Source organism: Monodelphis domestica, chromosome 4 (assembly GCF_027887165.1).
Source record: "Monodelphis domestica isolate mMonDom1 chromosome 4, mMonDom1.pri, whole genome shotgun sequence".
NCBI lineage: Eukaryota > Metazoa > Chordata > Mammalia > Didelphimorphia > Didelphidae > Monodelphis > Monodelphis domestica.
Genome location: NC_077230.1, coordinates 433,799,317 through 433,811,916, shown reverse-complemented (window position 1 = coordinate 433,811,916; position 12,600 = coordinate 433,799,317). Strand labels below are relative to the sequence as shown.

At 52.5% G+C, this 12,600-nt stretch overlaps 1 protein-coding gene across 1 annotated transcript; it reads left to right on the top strand.

The window, feature by feature from the left end:
* The first annotated feature begins 11,120 nt into the window (after positions 1-11,120).
* LOC100023062 (cytochrome c oxidase subunit 6B2-like) lies at positions 11,121-12,286 on the top strand. The gene is made up of 4 exons (XM_056825737.1): positions 11,121-11,339; positions 11,768-11,864; positions 11,963-12,063; positions 12,152-12,286. The coding sequence occupies exons 1-4, from the start codon at positions 11,289-11,291 to the stop codon at positions 12,203-12,205; spliced, it is 303 nt and encodes a 100-aa protein (XP_056681715.1). The 5' UTR covers positions 11,121-11,288; the 3' UTR covers positions 12,206-12,286.
* The last annotated feature ends 314 nt before the right edge of the window (positions 12,287-12,600 follow it).

The window sequence follows — 12,600 nt, the reverse complement described above, 5'->3', positions numbered from 1 at the left end:
TAGACTACAGTGGAGACGGGATTGGATTCCCCAGGTGGTGGGGAGACCGTTGCTATACCTTGGAATTCAAGATTCCTTGGTAAAAGCAAATTTGTTCAGGACTTAAGTGGAACAGGGGTGCCTGGATCCCCCAAACCAGTGAACACCCCCCAATCCTCAGGGTAACGGAGAACACTGGGCCTCGGTGAAAAATGGTCCATCAGCTTTTCAGACAGTGGGCCCCCGAATCATTATTATACAAAGGAAAACTCCCAAGGAGAGGTAGGAGGGGTCTGTCTGGAAATGACTCCAGTGTGAAACCAAACCAAACCTTAAAATAAAGCAATCCAGATAATGTAGACGCACACGTGGATGCACAATGAGCCCGTGTACAAATAGCCGATAGGAGAGTTTACAGTTTGAGGGGGGCCGTTGGCAGGCTTCTTGCTTTCTGCTCTCATTTAGACGTTTGAACACCCACACGGAGGGTTTAATTGCACTTTGTGATGGGCCCTAAGATTTTCCTTCCAGTTGAAGCCCTTCCCACAGTTACCCCATTCAAATGGCTCTCTCCAGTGTGAATTCTCTTGTTCCTTCTTCCTAAAGGCTTTGGCACCTTCATGCAGATCAAAGGCCTGCTTGCCGCTGCCGATTCTCCGACTCAAGAGACCCGTCTTTGCCGTTCCTTCCATCAGGAACCTTAACGTGGGGGAATTCTGGGGATCCCCGACAGCGTCCCGGGGGCTTCAAGGACCTGCTTTCCTCTTCCATGATTTCTTTCCTCTTGGAATGTCCTGTTGGCAGACGTTCACCAAAGGGTTTCCTGGGTTCATGGCTTCTGTGGAATCTTTCTCCAGGCTGAATGATTCTCTGTAAGAGAGGTGCGAATGATGACTGAATGCTTCCCTGCTTTCATCACGTACCAAGGATTTCTCTCTGGTAGGAATTCTCTGCTGGGTAACATAATTGTTGGACAATTACGTTCTCTTCTGAGCTGGAGCTGTTACCCATCCCACCAACAGGGTTCTCTCTAGTCTGGATTCTATTGGTTGGAGCTGAGCGTTTCCCCAGCTCCACTTTCTTGTCACTTTGAGCCCTCTGATGGGTGACTGGAGGCTTTTCCACGTTTATAATCCAGGACTTTGCTCCAGTCTGTATTCTCTGGTGGTGAGAAGCACACGCCATTTTACTGCTGGCTTTCCTACATTTGATGTGCTTATGTAGAGCCAATGAAAGAAAAAGATGACACCTGCAAGGGGCAGCTCGGTGATGCTAGTGCATAGAGCACTAAGTCTAGGGTGGGACGCGTCTTCCCGAGTTCAAATTTGAACTCAGACACTTTCCAGCCGTGTGACCCTGGGCAAGTCACTTAACTCTGTTGACCTCAATTTTCTCATCTATCAAATGAGCTGCAGGAAACAGCAGACCACTCCAGTATCTTGGCCAAGAAAACCCTAAATGGGGTCAAGAAGAGTCAGACATGCCTGAAAACAACTGACGAACAACCAAAAAAGGGGAGAGGAGGAAGAGGCTTCCCACAGGCCAGGCACCACCGGATTTGACACTCCAAAAATGCCTACGCAGATTAGCTGGGCAAAGTGTAACTCCTCAGCGCATTCTATTGCATTGAATTCGGTTTTTAGCTTTGCTCCGGTGCCCAAACGTCTCTGGCATTCCTTTGGACGATTATCCTTGGTCCATCTTGTCTCTCTTCTCCATCCTGGAATAGGAGGAGCTGCCCGTAGTTGGTGTGGTCTGCCCTGGGATGCTGCGCAGTCGCAGGCGAGTCTTCAGTTTCACAGAAAAAAGTCCCCAAAGCCTGGATCAGCCTTTGTCTGGGCTGCTTCTGTGTTAAGTTCTAGGTTCTCTTTCCTCCTCCAAGGAGGGGGAAGATCAATCTCAGAAAGGTGGGATATGCCGAAGGAGAAGTGTGAGGAGCCAGCGAGGAAGGCCCGGGCTACCCAGAACTTCGTGGGGATACAGAGAACCACTGGGCGAGGCCCCTGATCCCTGTGCCAAGAGTGAGCTGGAGCCAGCTTCTCTTAGCCGGGCTGCCGTGAGCATGGACCTCTGGGAAATCAGCAGCAGACCCCAATCGGGTTTGATGGATTGTAGACACTAAAGCTCTACTGGAGGAAATGTTAATAAGGCAGGAGAAACCTCAAAGTCGTTAAATATTTATCAGGCCACCAAGCCAGAGGGGCGGTCATCTCTGGCCTGATAAATATTTAATGATGGCCTGATGGGAGATTGCTATTGCTCTAGACCCTGGGGGAGTCCTCAGGGATCCAGGCAGGTGACAAACTTCAGCAAAGTGGCCAGAGCATCGCCTCCCCTGGAAGGTGGGAAAGGGACTCAGTGCGAAAGATGCCTCTGGGCTAGGAAGACCTAGAATGCCGCCAACAGGGAGCACTCTGTGCTAGGAGCTGGGGGAGATCCAAGCATGGCCAGAACTGGGCGCCTGGCTCCTTGAAGCCCCCATCAGGGAAGATGGCCCGCATGTAGATAACCAGGCATCCGGAGGGGACAACCACACATGAGGACACACACACACACACACACACACACACACGGTCCAAGGAGGTGCCCAACATTCTTCACAAGAGAGTATGAAAATGGCAGGAAAAGGCCTGCCAGAATGTGCTCGATTGGCTCGAGCCTCCATTTCCCAGGTGGGTCTCTGCTCCTTGGGACCTCGACGTTCCAGCAATGCTTTGGGACTCCAAGCTAAGCCTGGGCAATGGCAGCCACCAGCCAAATCCCACCTGCGCCATCCCATCTGAACCTGGACAAGGAGCACCAGAAAGCAGTCCTTCTCCTAACCAGGAGTGACATCGGGTGGTTTCTAGATCCACCAGCTGCCAAAGGGCCGTTTCCCAGGACTGCACCAAGCCAGGAGATTCTGTTAGCAAGCCTGGGAGAGGATGCCTAGTGCCTGTCCACCGACCTTGTGTGGGGATAGAGTAGATGCCAAGCCTGCGCCTGCACCTGCTCCTCCTGTTCCAGGACTCTGTGGGGCCAGACATGACCAGTGAGCCAGAGAGGAGGCCACCAGGCAGAGGAGTCTGCTGTCCTGGACGAGCCGCCCGGCGGTGAAGGCTGCTTTTTGAAGGAGCGCAGAGGGTGCTGGGCACCGCTGGCATTCCATAGAAATTTCAGGCCTGAGAAAGGCTCTAGAGGCAGCCACTATTATCCCCATTTTATACGGGGATGAGCACATGGAGAAAGAGGTTAAGGGTCAGGCAAGAAGTCTCCTGAAAAATGGGAGGGGGGTCCTCAAGGCTCCTTGGGGCACTTGGGGAGGAGAGGACGGTGTCTGGAAGTGACTCACACAAAGTCACAGAATCACAGACTTCCACCCAACAGGACCCGTAGAGGCCAATCCTGGCCCCTCCCCCATTTACAGCTGAGGAACCGAGACAGGCAGTAGTCTAGGGACCTGTCTATGGTCACCTAGCTTATGGGCACCCCAGGTAGGATTTGAATTCGGACCTTCCCATCTCCAGCCCAGCCAGGCAAGTCCCACCCTTGAAGACTCCCTGAATCTCCCTCCCCAGCTGCCCAGGGTAGGCCCTCTTTGGGGGGAGCCTCCAATGGGGCCCACTCCCTGGGCTGTGGCTGCTCCTCTCCTGCATACCCTTAATCAATGCTCAGAGCCTGCACTGGGAAGGCCCCTTCCCCCATTTTATGGATGGCTCCTCAGGCACACCCCAGACCTCCCTGACTCAGAGGGTGGCGCTACCCATTGGACAACCCTTCCTAGCTCTGGGTCACCACCTTCTTCTGGGGCAGGAGGAGCCCCCTCCCCATCTGGGCCAGGGTGAGCCCTTCTTCCATTTTCTTCTTGCCAAGCCTCTGCCATACTCCTCCCTTCCTCAAGAACCTTCAGGGGCTCCAAAGTGCCCCCCAGGATAGAACAAACCCAGGCAGGTAAGAAGAGCCTCCCCACAATGACTTCCTTCCCATTTGTCTCCTCCAGTCACTCTACATCAACCACCAGCCTCAGTCTATACTGCCTGCCCCCTTCTCATCCAGTGTTCTCCAGGACTTGGTTCTGGCCCCTTCCTGGTGTCCTGGCTGCTTGGAAGTTCTGAGCCCTCCCTGACACCCCCCAGCTCCCAGGACCCCTCACCCCGGACCCCAAGCACTGACCCAGCACCCACAGAGGCAGCTGCTGGAGTGGAAGTGCTGGGAAGGCCGCCCCTTCCAGGAAGTTGTGCTCGGCATACTGCAGTCACTTAATAAGTGCCCATAGTTGACTGTTCCCTCAGGGTCTAATAGTCCTTTCCGAGCCCTCTGCTGTGCACAGGGACACGGAGATGAAAATGTCCCTGCCCTCTGGGAGCTCCCTGTCTCTCAGGAGAGACATCGTGGCCCAGGCAAGACTTCAGACCCACAGTGGGCTTTAGCCCTGCATCTCTTGGCTGGGAGCCTTTGCCCAGTAGACTTCCAGAGCTGGCTGCTACATGGCCCCAAAGGTTGTGGCTTAGACCCCCTCCTTCCACCCTCTGCCAGGCCCCCCGCTTTCCCTCAAACCAAGGCTGGGACAGTGCGCCCTAGGAAGCGGACCTCTGCCCTTGGAGCCTTTATGGAGTGGCAAAATAACCTAAACTCTGCTCCTAAAAAGGACAGATTCAAGTCTCTCCAAGCGACGGTGCAGCGTGAGATCAGGAAGATGCAAGACCGATGGTGGGAAAAAAGGCAGAAGAAATCTAGCGCGTTGCTGATACGAAAAACTACAAACAATTTTTCAGTGCCCTCAAGACTGTCTATGGGCCATCAAAACCCACCACCTCTCCCTTGCTATCCGCTGACGGTGACACCCTCATAAAAGATAAAAAAGGCATCAGCAACAGGTGGAAAGAACACTTCAGTCAGCTTCTCAACCGACCTTCTTCAGTCGACCAAAGCACCCTTGACCAGATCCTCCCAAACTGCACCATTGAACAACTTGATGTCCCTCCTTCAATAGAGGAAGTCCAAAAAGCCATTAAACAAATGAGTGCAGGCAAAGCATCCGGTAAAGACGGGATCCCAACCGAGGTGTACAAGGCCTTAAATGGAAAGGCGCTCCAGGCATTCCACATAGTGCTGACCAGCATATGGGAAGAGGAAGACATGCCCCCAGAACTCAGAGATGCCTCCACCGTAGCCCTATACAAGAACAAAGGCTCACGAGCAGCCTGTGATGACTACAGAGGCATCTCACTACTCTCCACTGCTGGAAAGATCCTCGCCCGTGTTATACTCAACAGACTCCTGTCACCTGTTTCAGAGCAGAACCTGCCTGAATCACAATGTGGCTTCCGACCAGATCGCAGCACCATTGACATGGTCTTCACGGTGAGGCAAATGCAGGAAAAATGCCTTGAGCAGAACCTGAGTCTCTACATTGTCTTCATAGACCTGACGAAGGCGTTCAACACAGTGAACAGGGACGTATTGTGGGTGATCCTCAGCAAGCTCGGTTGCCCAGCAAAATTCGTCAAACTGATCCAGCTCTTTCATGTCAACATGAGAGGGGAAGTCCTATCTGGTGGTGTGACAAGGAAATCACTTTAAAAGACTGATATATATTAATTTAAGGTCACCAAGGAACTCAGCTATGTAATTCCTAAATGAAAACTCAAGTCAGCAGTCAACCTTTTATGGAGTTTTTCATTACAAACAGGAGGAAGAAAGGTATTAGAGAGAGAGAGAAAGAGAGAGAGAGAGAGAGAGAGAGAGAGAGAGAGAGAGAGAGAGAGAGAGAGAGAGAGAGAGAGAGAGAGAGAGAGAGAGAGAGAGAGAGGGTTGGGGGTGGGGAATAGGGCTTAAATACCTCCTCTGTTTAGTCTGGGCCAAAAGGCCCAAGCCCTTAGATAGCTGAGGCAAAGAAAAGAGATCAGTCCCTATCACTCACGTGACCAAAATGGAGAAACAGTCTCAGGGGCCTCCACCTCCAGCCTCCTTCAGAGCCACCTTGCTCAGAGCAAAACCTCCTCCATTCTCTCCTCAGACCCCGCTATCTTTTAGCAAACAATCTAAGTTCCCTCCCCTCAGTTCTCACATCTACCAATCACTGTCGATGTCTCCCCTGTGCCAATGGTGGTTCTAGTTTAACCCAGGACTGCCCAGAGGTCTGTGGCTTTGCACATGTCTGTTGAAGGTCATATTCTCAAATAATTAAATCTTGATCCTTTGCTGCAGCCCTTCCTAAATCCTGTTACTCTAAGTAGGGTGGAAATTGTATTTTCCAAGACCTAGTTCTGTCATTCCAAGTATCTCTATTGTATTAATTCTAAAATCAATCATGACTCAAGGAACTTCCTGTTCTATGCTTAAGCATAGGTCAAAGCCCTTTCCATTGTTTAGCAAAAGGTTTCTGTCCTAAAGTAGTCTTAGGTAGGGAGGAGAAGGACCCTCCCTACCTAATGTTGGAAATGGGGAAATTTCCAACATTCATAAGTCTAAGAAATTTTAAGGTTTACAGTGGAGAGACTTCTGATTGCTTCAACATCTCCAATGGCGTGAAACAAGGCTGTGTCCTCGCTCCGGTACTATTCAACCTATTTTTCACCCAAGTATTACGACATGCTGTGATGGATCTAGACCTGGGCGTCTACATCAAAATCTGACTGGATGGCTCACTATTTGACCTTCGCCGCCTGACTGCAAAAACAAAGACAACAGAGACACTCATCCTGGAAGCTCTCTTTGCAGATGACTGTGCTCTCATGGCCCACCAAGAAAATCATCTCCAAGCCATTGTGGACAGGTTCTCCACCGCAACAAAACTGTTTGGCCTGACTATCAGCCTCAGCAAAACAGAGGTGCTGTTCCAGCCTGCACCAGGGAGGCCAACAAACCAGCCGTGCATTACAATCGATGGCACACAGCTTTCTAACATCAACACTTTCAAGTACCTGGGCAGCACCATCGCCAACGACGGGTCCCTAGACCATGAGATCAATGCCAGGATACAAAAGGCTAGCCAAGCACTTGGGCGGCTGCGCTGCAAAGTCCTCCAACACAGAGGTGTAAGCACTGCGACGAAGCTCAAAGTGTATAATATAATGCAGTGGTCCTCAGCTTGATCCTGCACGGTTGTCAGACATGGACACTGTACTGGAAGCACATGAAGCAGTTGGAGCAATTCCACCAACGTTCTCTCCGGTCAATCATGAAGATCCGATGGCAGGACCGAATCACCAATCAGGAAGTCCTTGAAAGAGCCAACTCCACCAGCATTGAAGTTATGGTCCTCAAAACCCAGCTATGATGGTCTGGACACGTCATCCCCACGGACCCACAGCGAATACCAAGACAGGTATTCTATGGGGAACTGTCAGCTGGACTCTGGAAACAAGGCCGACCAAAGAAAAGATTCAAGGATCAGCTAAAGTTCAACTTGAAGTGGGCTGGCATTACACCAAAGCAACTAGAACTCGCTGCCTCTGACAGAAGCAGCTTGCGAACCCATATTAACCATGCGGCCACCACCTTTGAAGATGAGCGACGTCGACGTCTTGCCGCTGCGCTTGAATGCCGACACCAGGCCACAACTGCACCTCCCATAACAACTGGAGTCCCATGCCCCATGTGCCACAAACTTTGCGCCTCAGCCTTTGAACTCCAAAGCCACATGAGGATACACCGTAGATGAAACTGCACAAAGACAATAGTCATTCTCGATCACCGAGAGACTACCACTACTACACTCTTTATTCTGACCAAACCACCGCTGGTTCTGGGTTCCAAAGAGATTTTCAAAATAAGGGGAAGGATCAAGGTGTACAAAAATATTTACAGCAGCTCTTTTTGTGATGGAAAAGAACTGGAAATTAGCAAGATGCCTATTCATTGGAGAATGGCTAAATACCTGGTGGTTTATGGTTGTGCCATAACAAAGGACCAATAGGATGATTTCAGAAAAAACCTCCAAAGAATGCCATGAACTGATGAGAAGTGAAGTCAGCAAAAGCAGGAATGCATCGCAGTACCCAGTAAAAGCAACCGTAGGATGAATCGCTGTGAATGACAGCAAAAATCCAATGATCCGAGCCCCTCCAAAGCATGCAAGAGGATAAATGCTACCGACCTCTGCTGAAAGAACTGATGGAGTGTGACTGTGGACAGAAGCAGGCCATCTTCCACTTGATTTTCTTTGGGGGATTTTAGAAATGAGTCTTCTTCCATGACAGGACCAACTGGACGTGTACAAGCTATATCAAATGGGATGATGGGGAGGAGGGGGAGAGAATTTGGAATTTGAAATTGTATTAAACAAATGTTAAAACTGTTGTGTAATTGGGAAAGAAATTCTTGAGCCAAATTTAAACGTGTAGACCTGAACACTATATCTATGTATTGTGGCATTTAAAAGAGTGGGAGCCATAAACTGTCAGATTTAAAATGGTTGATGTTGTAAACTGTAGTGAGTTAAAATGGTGGAAGATATAAATTGTGATAGATATAAGAGAGGGTGAGTAAATTTGACCGCAGAAAATATGTTTCACTACAGTGTCTTGGTTTTTAAATCAAATATAAGGTGGTTGCCAGGGAATATAGTCTGTAATGGTGAAAATGTCACCTTTTTAAGATTGATGTAATATTGAACAATGGCCGCCAAGGAATTTACTTATGAAATTCCTAAAATGAAACACTCAAGTCAGAATAGAGTTTATGGAGGTTCAATCACAATGGGAGTAGGGAAAGGAGAGGGAGAGAAGGAGAGAGGAGAAAAAGGAAAGGGGCTACTCAACCTCTGACCAAGGCAGAGGGAGTTTTAGGCCCAAAGGGCCAAGGTGGAAAGAATCAGTCCTTAACTCACGTGAGTGATCTGAAGGAAAGCTGTCTGCGGGCGTCCTCCCTATCCAAGCTCCTAACACCAACTCGCGTCTAGCTCTCTCCACAGGAAGTGAGCGAATTCCAGAGGCTGTTCTCTACCTCACTTCCTGTGTCTCACAAGTGCCAATGGTTGGCTCTAGCTTGGCTTAGGACAACCCAGGTGGTCAGTCAGTTATTTCTGATTTGTCATTGACTAGCACATACCCGTGTAGTGTGGGTGTGCACAATTTTTGGGTGCTAGACCAAGATGGAGACTTTTAAAATTCACAAGTCCCAATTATGAATATACCCAAGTCAATTGGGTTTTATAGAGATTTTAATTAACAATACAATGAGTAATCAAAGAAAGAGAGAGAGAGAGAGAAAAGTATAAGTATGAAGGGCCTTAAGCCAACATGGCCTAGACCTGAGTCTTAAGAGAGAGAGAATCAGTCAGTTTTTTATCACTCACCACAAGATTTGTCTTAAGCAAGGATGTCTAGTGACACCAGGCCAGCTCCATCTCAGCTGACTTCACCAGAGAGAGTTCCAGCCTCAAAGTCCTCCTCAAAGAGAGAGTCCTCCTCAAAGAGCCTTCCAGTCAGAGACTGTTCCAAAGGGCCTCTCTCCAGAGCCTCCAGAGGGACAGAGTCCCCTCAGAGGAGCTCCAGCGAGACCTCCTTAGAGATTGTCCTCCAAGAGCTTCCCTTCTCCAGAGCCTCTCTTCAAGAGATTCTTCCCAAGCGATACTCATCAGAGATCCTCCAAAAGGATTCCTTTTCAAGAGATTCTGCTTTTTCTTATATAGGGGTTTTTCTCCTATGTCACCTCCCCTAAGTTCTTCCAACTACCAATCACCGTAGATGATTTCTAAAAGGACAGCCCATATGAATTCCTGCTAAGTCGACTAATCTCCTCAGTAAGTCTGAACTAGAGAAAACACAGCTGAGTCTACTAATCTCATTAAGAGGAAACTTGCCCGACCCTTTCAGGTACCTAGCATCCCATTGTATCAATTCTAAAAACAGGCCTGGCTCAAAGAACTCCTTGGCCCACCTAAGCATGTCATTGTTTAGCAAGGAGTTTTCTCCCCTAAAGCAGTCTTAAGTACGGGTGGAGTAGAGGTCCTCCCATAGCAAGGAGTTTTCTCATCAAAATGGGGAATGTTTCCAGTCCAATGGGGAAATTTTTAACATTCACAAGTCTGAGAAATTTCAAGATTTACAGTATATACGTAAATGTGTGTGCCCAGGTATCCCGAGGGTCTGGGCGCTGAGGGTATTAAGAGGGATGTATCTTAGCATAAAAAAGGGAGCAGATAATTTGGAATATAAAAACCTTTGCCTTAAAGATCTCCAACGGGGTTCTAAAATCCCAGCTATAGTGGAAAGTGGGAAAAATCAGTAAGGCCAAAAGTCTTTGAGAGAGTGAGACAAAGAGACAGAGACATAGAGACAGAGAGAGAGAGACGGAGAGAGGGAGAGACAGAGAGATAGGGAAAGACAGAGAGGGAGAGAGAGAGGGAGACAGAGAAAGAGAGAGGAGAGACAGAGACAGAGGGAGAGAGAGGGAGAAAGGGAGAGAGACAGAGAGGGAGAGACCAAGAGAGATGGAGAAACGGAGAGAGGGAGAGACAGAGAGAGGGAGAGACGGAGAGAGTCGGAGAGACAGAGAGAGGCTGGTCCTCTCCCCAGAAGGTCGGATACTTGAAGTATCTGCTTGTTCGCCCAGCCCTGGCGCCCAGTAGGTGTTTCACAAGCGAGCGTGGATGACTCCTCCAAAGGCTGAGAAGAGGAACCAAAGGGCCGGGCGGTTTGGGGACCCGCACAGCCCGCTGGGGCTGAGGGTGCTGGGAATGGCCTGCTTTCGCTGTTTGGGTCCCAAGAGGTTGGAGGAGGCCCGGGACTCAGGCCCAAGAGGAGAAAGCGGCCTGTGGGTGCACAGGCGCAGCTCAGGCTGCCAGGAATGGGGGAAGGGCTGAGGAGAGCCCGGAGGGCTGCCACAGGGGGCCCTCGGAGGACGCCCACAGCTGAGGCCCGGGAGGGGGCAGGTTCTCTCTTGAACCCAGAGACCTGGAAGCCAGAGAAGTCCCTGGGACGGCTGGAGCGAGTGGGCAGAGAAGATAGCCCCCGGGGGGAGCCACAGGAACGGGGAAGGGATGGAGAGAGGGAGGGGCACGGAGGAGAGTTTCAGAGGTTCGGGCCTGACCACGTCCATCTGGAATAGCGGCTGAAGATGAAGCCAAAGACCCTGAGAATATCAAGGGGGGGGGGCGAGGACGGAGGGCGTTGCCATGGAAACCAGGAGAAGGGGGGTGCAGAGGTGGGGGGGGGCGGGATGCGGCGGAGGAAAGGCCAGGGGAGCTGGCCGCCCTGAGAGCGGCCCGGGCACTTAGCCACAGAGGCGGGCGGCCGCAGAAGAGGGGCGGCACCCGCTGCGGGGGCTCAAGGGCCCAGGCCTCCCCGAATCGCGGGGGCTCTCCCTTTCTGGCTGGGATTGGAATGGAGTCCCTCCTACCTAGAGGTCTCAAAGCACCGACGGGAAGACTCCCGGTGAGGTGGCCGCCCGGGCTGGGCACCGCTGCCTCGGGGTGCGCCTGCCTAAAGGGGGCGGCAGGGGAGGCCACAGTTCTAGAAAGTTCCCCGCGTGTGGTGGGATCCCATTGGCGGGACGGCCGCGGGCAGAGCCAATCGAGGAATACCTCCGGCCCCGGGGCCGCCAGGGGCCGCATTTCCTCCTTGGGCACCAGGGCTGTTGGTGGGACAGCGCGGGTGCGGGTACCAGGTGAGGCTGCCCATGGGGGGCGGGGAGGGAAGCGCGGACCCCCGAGAGGTGGAGCTGCCGGGGGGAGGTCCCGGGGAGGGTCCCGGCCCGCCGTTCGGGGTGGAGCCGTCCAGGGGAGGGACGGCGGTTAGGGGTGGGCGGGGCTGCCTTTAGGGGCGGGGTTGCCAGGCTACCGGCGGTCTCTGCCTCCTCCCAGGATCGAGAGAGCGCGATGAGCAACTATTCGACCCCGCCCTTCGACCCTCGCTTTCCCAACCAGAACCAGACCCGCAACTGCTACCAGAACTTCCTAGGTTGGTGGGGGGACAGCGGGGGTCGGAGCCCGCCGCAGGGGAGGCGGGGGCGGGGCTACGCGGCGTGACCCCGGCGTGACCCCGGCGCCTCCTCCCAGACTTTCACCGCTGTACCAAGATCATGAAGAGGCGGGGCAAGGACTCGAGCCCCTGCGACTACTACCGCAAGGTCTACCACTCCCTGTGCCCGCTCAGCTGGGTGAGCAGGGGGAAGGGGCGGGGCTGCGGAGGGGCGGGCCCAGGTTCTGGAGGGCCACCTGCCTCAGTCCCTGCCTGCCTCCCCGCAGGTGCAGCGCTGGACCGACCAGATCCGGGAGGGGACGTTCCCCGGGAAGATCTGAGGGGCCCCCCGAAAAATCCTCGCAGCCGGCAGACTTAACAAGAAGACTTTTATTAAAAAACTAGTTGCAAACTGCCCGTCACCCAGTGTCCGCAATCCCTTGGACCGGGGTGGGGAGGCCGAGGGCCCCGGCTGGCTGTGCTGGCCCCCGCTCCCCTCACTCCCCGGGAGGCACCGGAGCTATAGCACCATGAGAAAGATGAGGCGGGGCGGCCTCCCTGAGAGCCAGGGGGGGCGGCTGCGGGAGCCCCCTCCCCTCCCCCTTTATGGCTTTCCCCCTGGGGGGGGCGGGGTGCCACTGAGGCAGGAGGTAAAAGTCTAGAACCATCCTGAGGCTGAGGGAGGGATCCTTGCTGTCCCTCCCTGCTGGGTTGGGGTCTCCTTCCACCGGGGGGC